Here is a 12081-nt window from a genome sequence, read left to right on the forward strand (position 1 = left end):
AAATGCAGTTTTTTTAGAACTTTTCTACTCCTCGTAAGTGGGAGAATTTTTTTTCAAAAATCTGATATTTTCTGAGAAGAGTATATTTTTTTTATATATCACCTCCGAAGAGTTCTATCGGAAAGTGCTAATTGCAAGGCTCAAATTATTTCTGCTTGAAATAAAAAAGTTATTATAGCAATTTTCGTATAACGAAAATGTGGAGTCGCTAACTTTCATAAACAACTCATACGTGTAAGCAGTAGAGTTGTTAATAAGCGAGCAATGAAACAAGTTTCTCAGCAAACTTTAATCTCTTCCAGCGTACTCTGAAACTCCTCGTCTCATTGATGAAAGGTTTGAAGTTTCATCGCCCGCTACCGGAGATATTTTCCAGACCTTCCATTGCTCATACTTTGCACTCATTTCAACCTCCGCATCACGAATAACGTCAATGAACTCGCACGATCTAAACTTTTAGTAACAACACTGATACCATCTCTCTCAAACGCCACACAAACGAGTACAGTTTTGCCATAATTATTTTTATACAATATATTAAAGTCGTTATTAATAATATATCTAACCTTTCTTTCTAATTGAAACAATATAAATTATTCAAAAATTTCCATCCAGAAGACTACGTAGTTACTCACTTGAACAAGTTGCGCTAGAATTCACTTACTCAAATATTAAATATTTAAAATTGCATACGAAAGTTTTACTGAACAGTAATAAATTGCATAGGTACAACAATGGTGTCTCTTATTAATGAAATAAAAGCACTTTTACTTGCATAACGTTCATAATTTTCAATTAGTCTGCGCTCAATTTTGTATTAATATATCCCAAGATAGCGAGATGAGTGTAAACTTCGTATAAACTGCACAGTTAAGATTGATTACACCCTCTCCATAGCACGCATAATTCTATAAGCTTACCTGCTTATTTACGCTCTCAGCAGCTCATCTCGTGAAGTAAAGCAATTCAAAGCGCTAAGTCATAATTAACGACATGATGAAAACACAAAATTTTTTATAACACTTGCTAAATGTAGAGTGTTTTTACAAACATTTATAAAAAGTTCGGTTCCAAATTTTTCAGAAAATTGTAAAAGCGTATTTGTAAAAGAGTGAATCATTTTCTACTTTTTATTTTCAAAATTAGAGCTTTATAATCTTAAATTGGATTCTTAATCAATAATTTTAAGTAAAAACTTGATTAAAATTAAATGAGAAACACAAGATTTTACCTATTTGCATTGTTGAGACTTGTAACATGTGAAAATTCATTTTCCATTTTTAGTTAATCTTGAAAGAACTCATACTCTTGCTCGTACTATTATTTGTAATATCTTTTGTAATTTTATCTCGTTACAATTAATATATGCATAGTGCACACATTTAAATACATAATTCTTATAATACAATTACCAAGTGTTCTCTCGTAAATCTCTTTCAACATTAGTAGCATTTATTTCATAGTACTGAGGCATTAATGATTAATCACAACACAATGACTTGTAGTTTTATTCATATAAATATCACAAGAGATTAGTTCGCCGGTATACGCGCGTTATGTGATAACCCGGTTATGTCCAATATATTAATCGCTTATGATTAAATATATATATATATGTATATATCAATTCTGATTGGTTATATAATAACGTCATCAAAAATATGTTACATACAGTCAAAAGTGATTCGCTTTGACTTCCAAAATTTCTATTGCGATATAAATCGCATATCACACTGTTCGCGAGTAAGAAATGATTGACTTATTGAACACCTTGTGCGTATAACAGTAGTGATAGAAAAGGTCAGCAGTTTATATCGTAGGATGAAAGACACTTTTAAGTGACGTTTAAATTGGGTGAACGTCATCACTCGAGAACAAGCAACACTGGAAGACGATAGAGATATAAAAAGAATTTTATAAGGCAAGGTAGCCTCGTTAGAGGAAATAGAGAGTGGTCCGCAGAAGATTCAACGTTATAGTATAAGTATAATCGAGAGTTCATTGGCAGATCCATTGAAGTGATGTTTTTACTCGATAATAAGCGACGAGTGGAAGACATTTAATATGTGCAGAATAACAAGAAATAGATATCAATATATGTTTCCCCGTAAAACTCGCGGGATAGCCATTTTGTAGAAATATATTTATCGTTATTATATAGAAATATATTATATATTAAGCTTCTTAACATGTTCGTCGCGTTGCAGTTGTTATACAAAATACTATATGTGCCATATTCAGAGTCAAAGCAAGCTGGTCTGACATATCAAACTGGTAACCTGAACCAACATTAGGCAGATCTGTAAAATATATTGCGATCGAGATAATTTAAATATATATTATTAAAAAATTGAATATACAATAAAAACAGAAATGACAGATCTAGTCTAGTATATAAATGATATAAAATAATTTGCAGATCTTTCTATTACTTTCTCGTAGATATTAATCGTAATGAGATTCGTATAATACTGAAATGTGGAAAAATTTGTCCTTGGTTCATTCTTTCCCTTTTGATTATTACTTATTCCATTTGAACTTTCTGTCCTAAACGTGAGACAGATGGCAAACGCAAAAGCTAATCAACGGAAATATCCCTCGACGTTTCTGAAACTTGCAACGAACATGCTAACTGAAAGAGTTCATGACGAGATTTGCTTCATAAATTGAAGGCAGCAGTTTCGTAATACGCTTTTTCTTTTCATTTTGACATAATGTAGTCTAAATAACTACATGTACCGACACTGTCAGCAATAGCAGGAGGTCCTGGGTGGCGGAGTGTCGCGCTCGTGACATCTTAGAGCTTTTTGATGCGGTAACGGCGACTTATCCACCGTAGCCTCCATTCTGCGCATTACGCGGTCCAGTAAAATCTCTACGGCACGCTCGACATTCTGCCCGGTCGCGGCACTTGTCTCCAGATAAACCAACCTGAAAAAGGAAGCGCAACGTTCAAAGATCATAGATCGGAAACAGATATTTCTTTTTACTTTCAATAAAGCCAGATACGTTTCGTTGTTTCTGACTAGACTTACCCGTGCCTTTCCGCAAGATCCCGCGCTTTGTGCTCGCTGATGACACGTTTGTCCTCAAGATCGGATTTATTGCCGCAGAGAATTATGTCTGGGTCGTCACAATATGCGTGTGTCTACGCGCGTATATGCATACAAACACAGCATGTTAATTCAATAAATACGAAAGTCACTCGTGAAAATTATAGCCGATTAAAAGAAAATTTAATTGCCAAAGAATTCTATTGAATTTTGCAATTATATTCGGGATTAAAAGTAAAGTTTTTCATGGTTTAAGTTAATGGTTTTTAAAAGTTCATTTCTTATATTTAGTAATAAAACTTTCATTAAGCACTTATTTCCGTTTTTAAATCGAACGATAGCTTGAGTCATAAAGTATAGGAAAAAATATACATACTGTATAAATTCTAAATATACATTCTAAATATATATTCTAAATATATGTACATACTATTATAATCAGCAAGCAATAGTATCGATCAATACTTAATTAAAGCATCGCGGAAGAATTTCCGTGCGTTTAATTTCTACAAAATGTTACGTTGCGTTAAAAAAATATAATCATGCAGAATAATATGCACGAAAGGTGTAAAAGAGTTCTGCAAAAGTTCTCAGATATATTATTGCGTAACTTTCTTCTCGACTGTCCTTTTCGTCTGTCGCTATTAAAAGTCCATATAAATATATAAAAATATATAAACGTATTAAAAAAGTCTACGTAGCCTTGTATCATCGCGCTCTCGTGTTTCTATACCTTTACTAGATATACACCGAATAAATAAATGAATGCAAGATTGTATCGCCCAATTTCGGCAATAATGTTGAAACTACGTTGATTCTTTAAGGAATTGCAACAATCCTTCCGCAAGCATACTCCAATGCGACATCGTGCCGCTAAATATCGCATTCGTGGAAAGAAATTGTACAAATAATCCATTCTATCTACATGCTACATCTTCATGCATCAGATGTTCGATCAGTACAACTGCATTTCAGTATCGTGCCAACGTAAATGTGCACATTACACGCAGCTGTGCACGGTATAAATAGAGGGATTAAAATTGCTCAAAAGATCGTTCGATTAAAACAACATGCGCGATTCCTCCAACGTGCGACATTTATAACAGTGCTAATAAATGACGGGTACCCTAAGCTGCTCCAGCCAGTTTCTAACTTCGAGAAACGACGATTCATTGGTCAGGTCAAAAATTAGTAGGAAACCCATGGAGTCCCGGTAAAAGGCTGTGGTTAGACTTCTGAACCTGGATATCAATAATGTTAAGCGACTTGCATGGAATTGGTTAGACTGGTAGTCTTAAGCACTCCCGCAGAATCATCAGACATATTGATTAGAACACCTCATACGTACGTCTACGTTCTTTCAGAACTTTGCGACAATTTGCACTCGTGCAATTTAGCAGATGCAAGCTTTGTAGTTTAAATCAGAATATTACAATGCACGGGTTCAATTCTGTATCTTACAATACAACGAAAATGTTAAAAGTGAGCGGCCTTGTCTCTGTTTGAAATGATACTGTAAAAAGGACTGGAAAGTATACCTGAGAAAAAGGGTTGGTAGAAGCAACGAGCTCAGAAAATGTGAAGATTACACTGGATAGAATTCGTATAATTGATGGCAAAGAAAAGAGAATTGAATAATAATAATATTTCTAGACAAGAACTCGAGCTAATAATAAATGCTCGAATCCACTTGCTTCAGTTCTCTTTCAGAGTCGATAAGAACGGTGGGTGTACTCGTCAAGTAAATAGAGCTGATAGATTCTGTGAAAATAAGAGAAAGAGAGGTGTCCGTGTGGACGATTGCCTTTCGACCCCGTGAAAATGAGGGGTTGCACAGACGGTTACTTCGTGGTCCCATGTCGTGGTAAGGAGAGTCCTGTGTAACCGATTGCCTTGGTGGCTCCGTTTATTAGAAATGGGTCTGTACAGTCGATTGCCTTACGGCTCCGTAATGAGAAGTGGATCTGTATTGTGGATCTGTAATAGATAGAGAGAAAGAGAGAGGGAGGGAGATATGTGCCTCTCCGATATACGACTGAGAGCTCGTTTCTCACCTTAGCAAACTTTGAGAAAGCCTGAGTGATAACAGCCTCGGTGTGTGCCACGACGTTCCGAAAAACGAAGGAGCTCCTCTAAAAAAACAAACCAACCTCGTTCCCGGCCTTCTTTCTTCGAATTGATTTTTTTACTTACTTCGCAACCTACCCTAGCAGCTGGCAACGCGCTGATTTCTCAACAGTCTCTTTTTAAAAGGAGCAGAAGGGGACAAAGCTGTTCACTTTTAGCGTTTTCACTGGTGTAACATACAGAATTGCTCCCCAGAATAGAAAAGTACAGTATCGCATCGTCCACATTATCTCCGTGAATGTATACAAATGCAAGTTTATGCAAGTACGTCTCGCTAGCTCGCCAAAGTTTAACGCCGATTTGCCGAAGAGCGCAGCAAGTGGCACGTTAACTGTCGCTCCTCCTGACAGAATAACCGCGTTCGCAGATCCCCCCGGCGCACTTACCTCTCTTGACCGGCCGTGTCCCAAAGCTGCAGGTGCACTCGTTGACTCCTGCCATTCGCCGTCTGATATATCTGCAACACAGATCACGCATTACTTCTCGATGCGCAAGGTACAAAGCTGCCGTATCCTCCCCGATGTACACTAGCAATCGCTGATGCCTTCCCACATGAATTCAGAACACACGTACGTTTTCCATGTATGTATATGCAAAACGTACGTGTTGATATGTGCACAAATTCATGCGGGAAGGCACCAGTGATTTCTAGGCCGGGATTCACAGTCGGATCTTATACTCGAGACTGCCTCAAGATCATTTCTAGATACTCCTTAGCCAATGTTACAGCATCTTCGGACAAATTCAAAACGGTGTTGAATATAAGAATCTGACTATGAATACCGGCCCTGGTTGTACGCAACACCCGAGTGTGACTAATCCGCGTCCGATACTTTTCACTTATAATTAGCTCGCGTGGGGTCGTTAATTATCCCAAGCCTGTCGTCGCAGCCTCGCCAGAGATAAGCGAGACACACACACACACATACACACGCTCTCTCTCTCTCAAAGATACGCAGGCTTGAAATCGTCAACGCTACCAGCCGAGTCGCTTCTCTCACCACTCGCTTCTCCTTGAAGTCAATCCCAACGGTGGACACGAATCTGGAGTTGAAGGTGCCGTCGGTGTACTGGTAGAGGAAGCTGGTCTTGCCGACGCCGGAGTTGCCGAGCGCCAGGAACTTGACCAAGTAGTCGTAATTCATTCTGCCGCCCGTCGTGCCACCCCCGGCCGCAGGACGCCCCGGCCCCGGGGCTGATGAGTCAGCGATGAACGCGCCGGACGACCCGTCGCTGCCGCGAACGACGCGCGCCGACTGTCCGCTCGGCCGTGGAACGCGCGCGGCGATCAACGTGGACACCTGTTGCCTACGTGTGCCACTTTCGAAAGGCGTCCGCGCCCCCCGTTGACGCGCCACACCGCCGAGCCGCGCCGCGAATCGTCGTCGTCGTCGTCGTCGTCGCCGAGAGACCGGATGGCTCGCGCCCGTCCTCGCCTGGGCCCGCGTGTCAAATCGGCGCGACTCACTCGCGGCGTCAGCAGCGGCGACGGTGACGGACCGTGACGGCAGACGGCGGAGAGCGAATCAGCGAGAAATGGCGCTCGCAGGGCTGCCAGTGCTGCCACAGTCACCTCGACGAAGGCACGAGCGGTCGAGAAGGAGAGGAATCGTTGCCGACGAAGATGGGACACAATCGACGGGACTGCTAGTGCTCGCGCCTCCGATTCTCGCCCTCCGTTTGTCTTCCGGTGCGCAACGCGACGTCCACTGACGTCCACCGAGTAGCGCGAGCGCCCGTTTGCCGCGCGTAATCGAGCCGCGCCGGACTCCGCCTCCGACGATGCGCCGAAGCGCGCGTCAACAAGATACAAGAGCAACAGGAATGACGCGCGTCGACGTCGTGGCGAGTGCAACGGTATCATTTTTATTATATCGACTATTGTTCGCAGACACGGATTAGGTTAGGTTTGGGGTTAGGTTGCGCGCTAAGCCGAGCACTGTGCTTCCAGCGGACGGATGGTCGATAACTCGAGGACGCTGTTTCGCGCCGCGCCGACCGGCCGTGGCTTAAAATGCGGCGAAGCGGCGGAGGAGATGGACGTGAAAATCGACGTTGAGTACTGGTGAGTGCGTTGAAAGTCACTTCAAGTCCGTAGTCGGCGCGGACTCGCGCTGGGCGCGCGGTGGCATTGACCTCTTCAATGGACGCACAGACGCGCCTCGATTCGTAACGGGATTCTTTCCTCGCGATGTCCGTAGACCAGCGACTTTCGACCGGTGTGCCGCGGCAATTTCTAAAGCATGCAACGCCCGACTATTCGGTAAGGAACACCGGCCTCTTTTCTCCGCCTTAGATTGTCAAATAATACGCTTGGTGACTCGCGAGAATCAGCTGTGATAGAAGTGCGACTTTTGACACACAGCTCTTTTTATTTTTATTTCCTTCGACGATCTTGCCTTGCGTTGCCATTCGCTCTGTTCACCGAGGAAGACGGGGTTGGGCAGTAACTTGTTACTTGTAACGAAGTTACTTTTTTTTTTTGGTGACTCTAACTTAACTTGGTTACTTTCAACTTCTTTGCGGATGCATCTCGCGGTTGGTCAATAAACGACTGTGATTTTGTAGCGGCTCGTGTGGGCACAAGAAACAGTTTCTTCAGCTGGCGGAGGAGATAAAGAGGAACGTCCCCAGCGCCACCGTCGCTGGCACAGCAGGGAGGCAAGGCAAGTTGCCAATGTAGCACGCCAAGGCCCGGGTTCACGTTGCGTAACTTGAAGCTTAGCTTAACTCGTTCTTTGACTCTTTCCAACTGTTACTTTAGAGAGAGAGAGAGAGAGAGAGAGAGAGAGAGAGAGAGAGAGAGAGAGACAAGCGTGAATTAAACTAAGTTTAAAGTTAAGCGACGTTTGGTGAAACCGGGCCTAAGTGGGGATGTGTCTGTCACGTTTTCCCTTTTCTTTCCAGCCTCTTTCGAGGTGCAAGTGAACGATGAACTGGTGTACTCCAAGCTGCAAACGCTCGCGTTTCCCGACTTCGTCGCGATCGCGGATATGATCAGAGACGTGTCGGTGGGTAAACCGGTGAGGAGAGTCGACCAGCAACAGGCCGCGGACTGTGTGCTTTTGTAAACGCGTTTTATTACAGGCCAGGTACAGGATGGAGAGCTCGCCTTATTGATATTTATTACGGAAATAAAAAGTATTCGCTATGTTTATGTATTTACTATAAACATTTATAATATTTATGTACTTACTCAGTATATACATAAAATTGAATACTTAGCATTTGAGATTCTTCTGTAGCTCGCACACGATAAGCATTGCGCACGAAGTTTAGATAATAATTGAGCTAGAAGTGGTCCGTTGAAAAATAGTAGACGTGATCGCCAATTTTGAGCGTACCCTGCGTACTTTCCAATCTGGTTAAATAGATTCCAAACCTCAGCTTCCCGTGGAACTCCTCCGCTAGCGTTCTCAACGGCTCGACGGTCTTCCTGCCGGTTGTTTGATCGATGCATATCATCTGACATCTCGTGCAAGGACCGTTTACCTGCCATTGAATACGTTATAGCGATTTGTATCGATAGCCTGGCCAGTGTAAAAGAATGCATACTTTAAAATTATTATTTCCGATGCGGACGCGCTTCCATTGCATCTCGTCGAAGGCCTCGCAGCCTTCCACGATAATGTTTCCTCTGAACCGGTGCACGGCTGTATCCTTCTCGAAATCCAAGTCCTCGGATACCCTGTCGACGAGCCATGACACACTTGCCTCGTTCACTGCCAAATACTGTGCCTGACTGGAAAACGATAGCTCTGTCTTATCCAATCCTACAAGAGAAATACAATAAGTTCCCCCACTGGTGTAAGTGAGCGCAGCTTCGAGACTCGGCGTAAACATTTTCACATTTACACCATACCTTTCTTTTGCCTCCCATGACTCTGTCGAATCAATCTGAGATTTGGCTTGCCCAGTGCCAAGCTCAGCCACTCGGAAGCTTCCGGTCCGCAATCAATACCTTGCACTCTACTCTCGCACACTCTGCTTTGGCATACAGGATGTTCCACAGACTTTTCATAAGTATTTTCTAAAGGGACTTCAATTGCTGGCATTCCTAAAACGATTTATTGTCATTCGTGCTAAATGCGCTTTGTTGTCACTAATTTATTTTTGTTAATTTCAATCATTCTATAAACAATCTTTAATTAATCTCAACTATTTAAATTTTAACATTCTCAATTATAAAATTTTATTTGTATTTATGTATTTTTAAAAAATTGAACTTTTATAATGCTGCATATAGCAAAGTGACAAAATTATAAAATTTAGTTACCTGGATACGTCAGTTTCATAATTTTTTGCTCTCTAAGAATAACGGGCTTGAGCAGGCACAGATTCGTGTGATGCTTTTGCGTCAAGCAAGTGCCAGAGGATGTCATTATCATCCATTCTCTGTCGTATTCCAGACCCTTCGAGTTCAAGTTCCATGAGTCCGCAATTTCATGCGCTCCGCACGATTTGATAGGATATACGAACAGCCGTCGCACGGTACATTTGCTCATTTGCGCATTCGCTTTATTGTAGTTCACGGAATTCATAATGCGACCAAGGCTCTCACTTTTGTTATCGTTCCTGTTGTTCTTTTCGTCACTTGTAATACGCGGAATAGAATGATCCAAGATGTTGGAATTGTAAAAGTGCTTGTGATTTTCATTAACTCCCGACTTGCGGCTCTCCCACCATTGCGGCAATCTTCTGATGCACGGCTCGTCGACGAAACACTTGGTGATCATAAGCAAGACCGTCTGAACGTCCTTGATCGTGGACATATAGCCGAAGGAGATTCTCACCGCTCCGGTCGGTTTGCCGTTTAGCAAATCCGCGGCACCGCCGCACGTGTATCCCGCCTCGTAGTTTTGAAGAATCTCCTTGGTCGAGAGGGACAGGTGCCTCTGGCACGCGCCGGGATTGCAAAAGCAGCCAGTCCTAAGGTGAATCTTGAATAACGCTGCCATGTTGACGACCTCCATGTACCCTACGTATTCGCCGTTGGACCGGATAAGATTAAACGAAACGATCCCGCCCTGTGAGTCGCGATCCTCGTAATCGGAATCGGAGTAGAGCTTGACGACTGGTTTACCGTTGCAGTGGTGTAACGTTAGCAGGGAGTGATGCAGGGTCCTGGCGAGAGAGAAAACGTGTCTCGATATCTGCTCCATGGTCAGCCGCGAAAGTATCTCGAAGCCGTGCCGCAGCGACGCGATAGACAGAAACGGCACGGTCCCATCCTCGAACCTGCGAATCGGGACGTTACAAGGTGATTCACTCGTCTCGAGGTCGAGGCGCGACTCTTACTCACCTTTGACACAGCGCCTGACGTTTCCTGTGAAACCTTTCGGAGCTGAGAGCGACGTCCACGGTACCGCCGCCGTAGTAAACCTTCTCCAGAACGTCCGCGCTGGCGTTCCTCACGAGCAGGGCGCCGATACCGGTGGGATAGCCGAACATTTTGTAGAAAGACAGACACACGAAGTCCGGTTTGAAGACGGACAAGTCCAGGTTGTTCGTCGGCGCGAATCCGGCCGCGTCGAGCAGGACGTACCACCTGGTCGACGGTCCGCCGGCGAGAGCGGAGAGCGCTCCGGCGTGCGCGGCTCCGATCCATTTGAGGGGATACTTGAGTCCGGAAAAGTTGCACTGCGCCGAGTACACGAAGAGGGAATTGCCGCCCTGCCGCTCGTCGGGATCGCGACGGCACGTACGCTCGCCGAGAGTCCGAAACGCCTGATCGTGGCCCAGGCAGATGACCTCCGCGCCCCTGCCAGCGACCACGTCCCGCATCCCCAGGACCGACGTGTGATTGTCCTGCACGTAGACGAAACTGCCCGCGCGCGTGAACGCGGTCTGGTCCGTCCCGAAGCGGAATCCATCCGCGATTATCTTTAGACTCGCCGTGGCGCCCGAGGTGAAGATAACGCTGTACTCGTCGGGGCTCGTGTTGAAGTGGCTCAGAATTCTGAGAACGGTGTGATTCAAATCAACTGTAAATTCGTTATCGAGCACATTTATCTGTGATCGCTTTCTCTCTCTCTTTCTCTCTGTCTCTCACCGGTATCTCGTGCGCTCGATAATGTCCTGTGTCAACGAACTCCCGATGCCGATGGAGTGCGGGTTCGCGTAGAGAGAGCTGTGCAGATCGGCGCCCACGTTTCTGATCTGCGTGTCCGAGTACAGAGTCGCGCCCGCGTGGTCCACGTAGCACTCGCCTGAGGACAGAGCGCGTTAGGGGATCAAACACCTTTTGTGTAACACTCTTCAGCTCCCGTGCGTTTCTCTTGCGGTTTCAATTAATTTTACAATGTTTAAACGAGTGTTACAGATCTCTTTTGCTGTCGAATGAATTCTATTATCAAATCCTGTAGTAATGAGCCAACAGTCCGACATCGAGTTTTTAAAACACGATAGAAATAATATAATAAAGAAACAAGAGTGGTAATTATATATCGCCAGAAATTATAAACCAAAATTTCATAAGTTTTATCGACCTGCACTGGCTATAGCGATTTTTGTTGACCTTATCAGGCTATTAAAATTCTTATTGCGAAAAATATTACCCCAGCCAGGATTCGAACCTGGGACCACCCTACAATCCGTGACGGGCGTCTTAGCCAGCTCGACCACCGGGGCTGTGATAATACTATTCGCAATAACGTGTATACAGGGTGAGTCTTTCCATATCCGACAAAATTTTTGAGAAGGTAGAACGGATCGAGATGAATGGAAAAGTCATGTACCATTTTGCAATTTTCGTAATAGTTAACGAGTAATTAATTATTAAAAATCGTTGTCTTAGGCCGGCCTACCGCCCAATTCGAGCGCGTGGCGAGATGTGCGCATAGCAATATCGATCGCCAGGCGGTCACATCTTGCCACGCGCTCGAATTGGGCGGTAGGCCGG

At 43.9% G+C, this 12081-nt stretch overlaps 3 protein-coding genes across 5 annotated transcripts in view; 1 reads left to right on the top strand and 2 right to left on the bottom strand.

Moving 5' to 3' along the window:
* Nucleotides 1-1430: 1430 nt before the first annotated feature.
* LOC105566389 (ras-related protein Rab-27A) lies at nt 1431-6622 on the bottom strand. 2 transcript variants are annotated; one of them, XM_012020339.1, is made up of 5 exons: nt 6182-6622; nt 5567-5637; nt 4180-4294; nt 3036-3148; nt 1431-2931 (listed from the first exon to the last, which is right to left on the bottom strand). In XM_012020339.1, exons 1-5 carry the CDS (start codon nt 6323-6325, stop codon nt 2748-2750), a joined length of 627 nt encoding a protein of 208 aa, XP_011875729.1. In that variant the 5' UTR covers nt 6326-6622; the 3' UTR covers nt 1431-2747. The 2 variants fall into 2 exon arrangements, with proteins under 2 accessions (XP_011875729.1, XP_011875730.1); XM_012020340.1 differs by lacking the exon at nt 6182-6622 and adding an exon at nt 5784-5957.
* Nucleotides 6623-6768: 146 nt separating this feature from the next.
* LOC105566388 (migration and invasion enhancer 1) lies at nt 6769-8331 on the top strand. 2 transcript variants are annotated; one of them, XM_012020337.1, is made up of 4 exons: nt 6769-7037; nt 7132-7245; nt 7749-7846; nt 8088-8331. In XM_012020337.1, the coding sequence occupies exons 2-4, from the start codon at nt 7139-7141 to the stop codon at nt 8249-8251; spliced, it is 369 nt and encodes a 122-aa protein (XP_011875727.1). In that variant the 5' UTR covers nt 6769-7037; nt 7132-7138; the 3' UTR covers nt 8252-8331. The 2 variants fall into 2 exon arrangements, with proteins under 2 accessions (XP_011875727.1, XP_011875728.1); XM_012020338.1 differs by lacking the exon at nt 6769-7037 and having other exon boundaries at nt 7045-7245.
* LOC105566386 (molybdenum cofactor sulfurase) overlaps nt 8241-12081 on the bottom strand; it is a 6327-nt gene continuing 2486 nt past the window's right edge. Inside the window, exons 2-7 of the mRNA XM_012020336.1 lie at nt 11233-11389; nt 10483-11139; nt 9457-10418; nt 9043-9237; nt 8736-8953; nt 8241-8672 (exon numbers count right to left, since the gene is read on the bottom strand). Of these exons, the coding sequence (XP_011875726.1) occupies nt 8472-8672; nt 8736-8953; nt 9043-9237; nt 9457-10418; nt 10483-11139; nt 11233-11389 (2390 nt within the window). The 3' untranslated portion in view covers nt 8241-8471. The remainder of the gene's footprint in view (nt 8673-8735; nt 8954-9042; nt 9238-9456; nt 10419-10482; nt 11140-11232; nt 11390-12081) is intronic.

The sequence above is a fragment of the Vollenhovia emeryi genome, unplaced genomic scaffold (assembly GCF_000949405.1).
Source record: "Vollenhovia emeryi isolate VEMERY1.0 unplaced genomic scaffold, V.emery_V1.0 DF939145.1, whole genome shotgun sequence".
In the NCBI taxonomy this organism is placed as follows: domain Eukaryota; kingdom Metazoa; phylum Arthropoda; class Insecta; order Hymenoptera; family Formicidae; genus Vollenhovia; species Vollenhovia emeryi.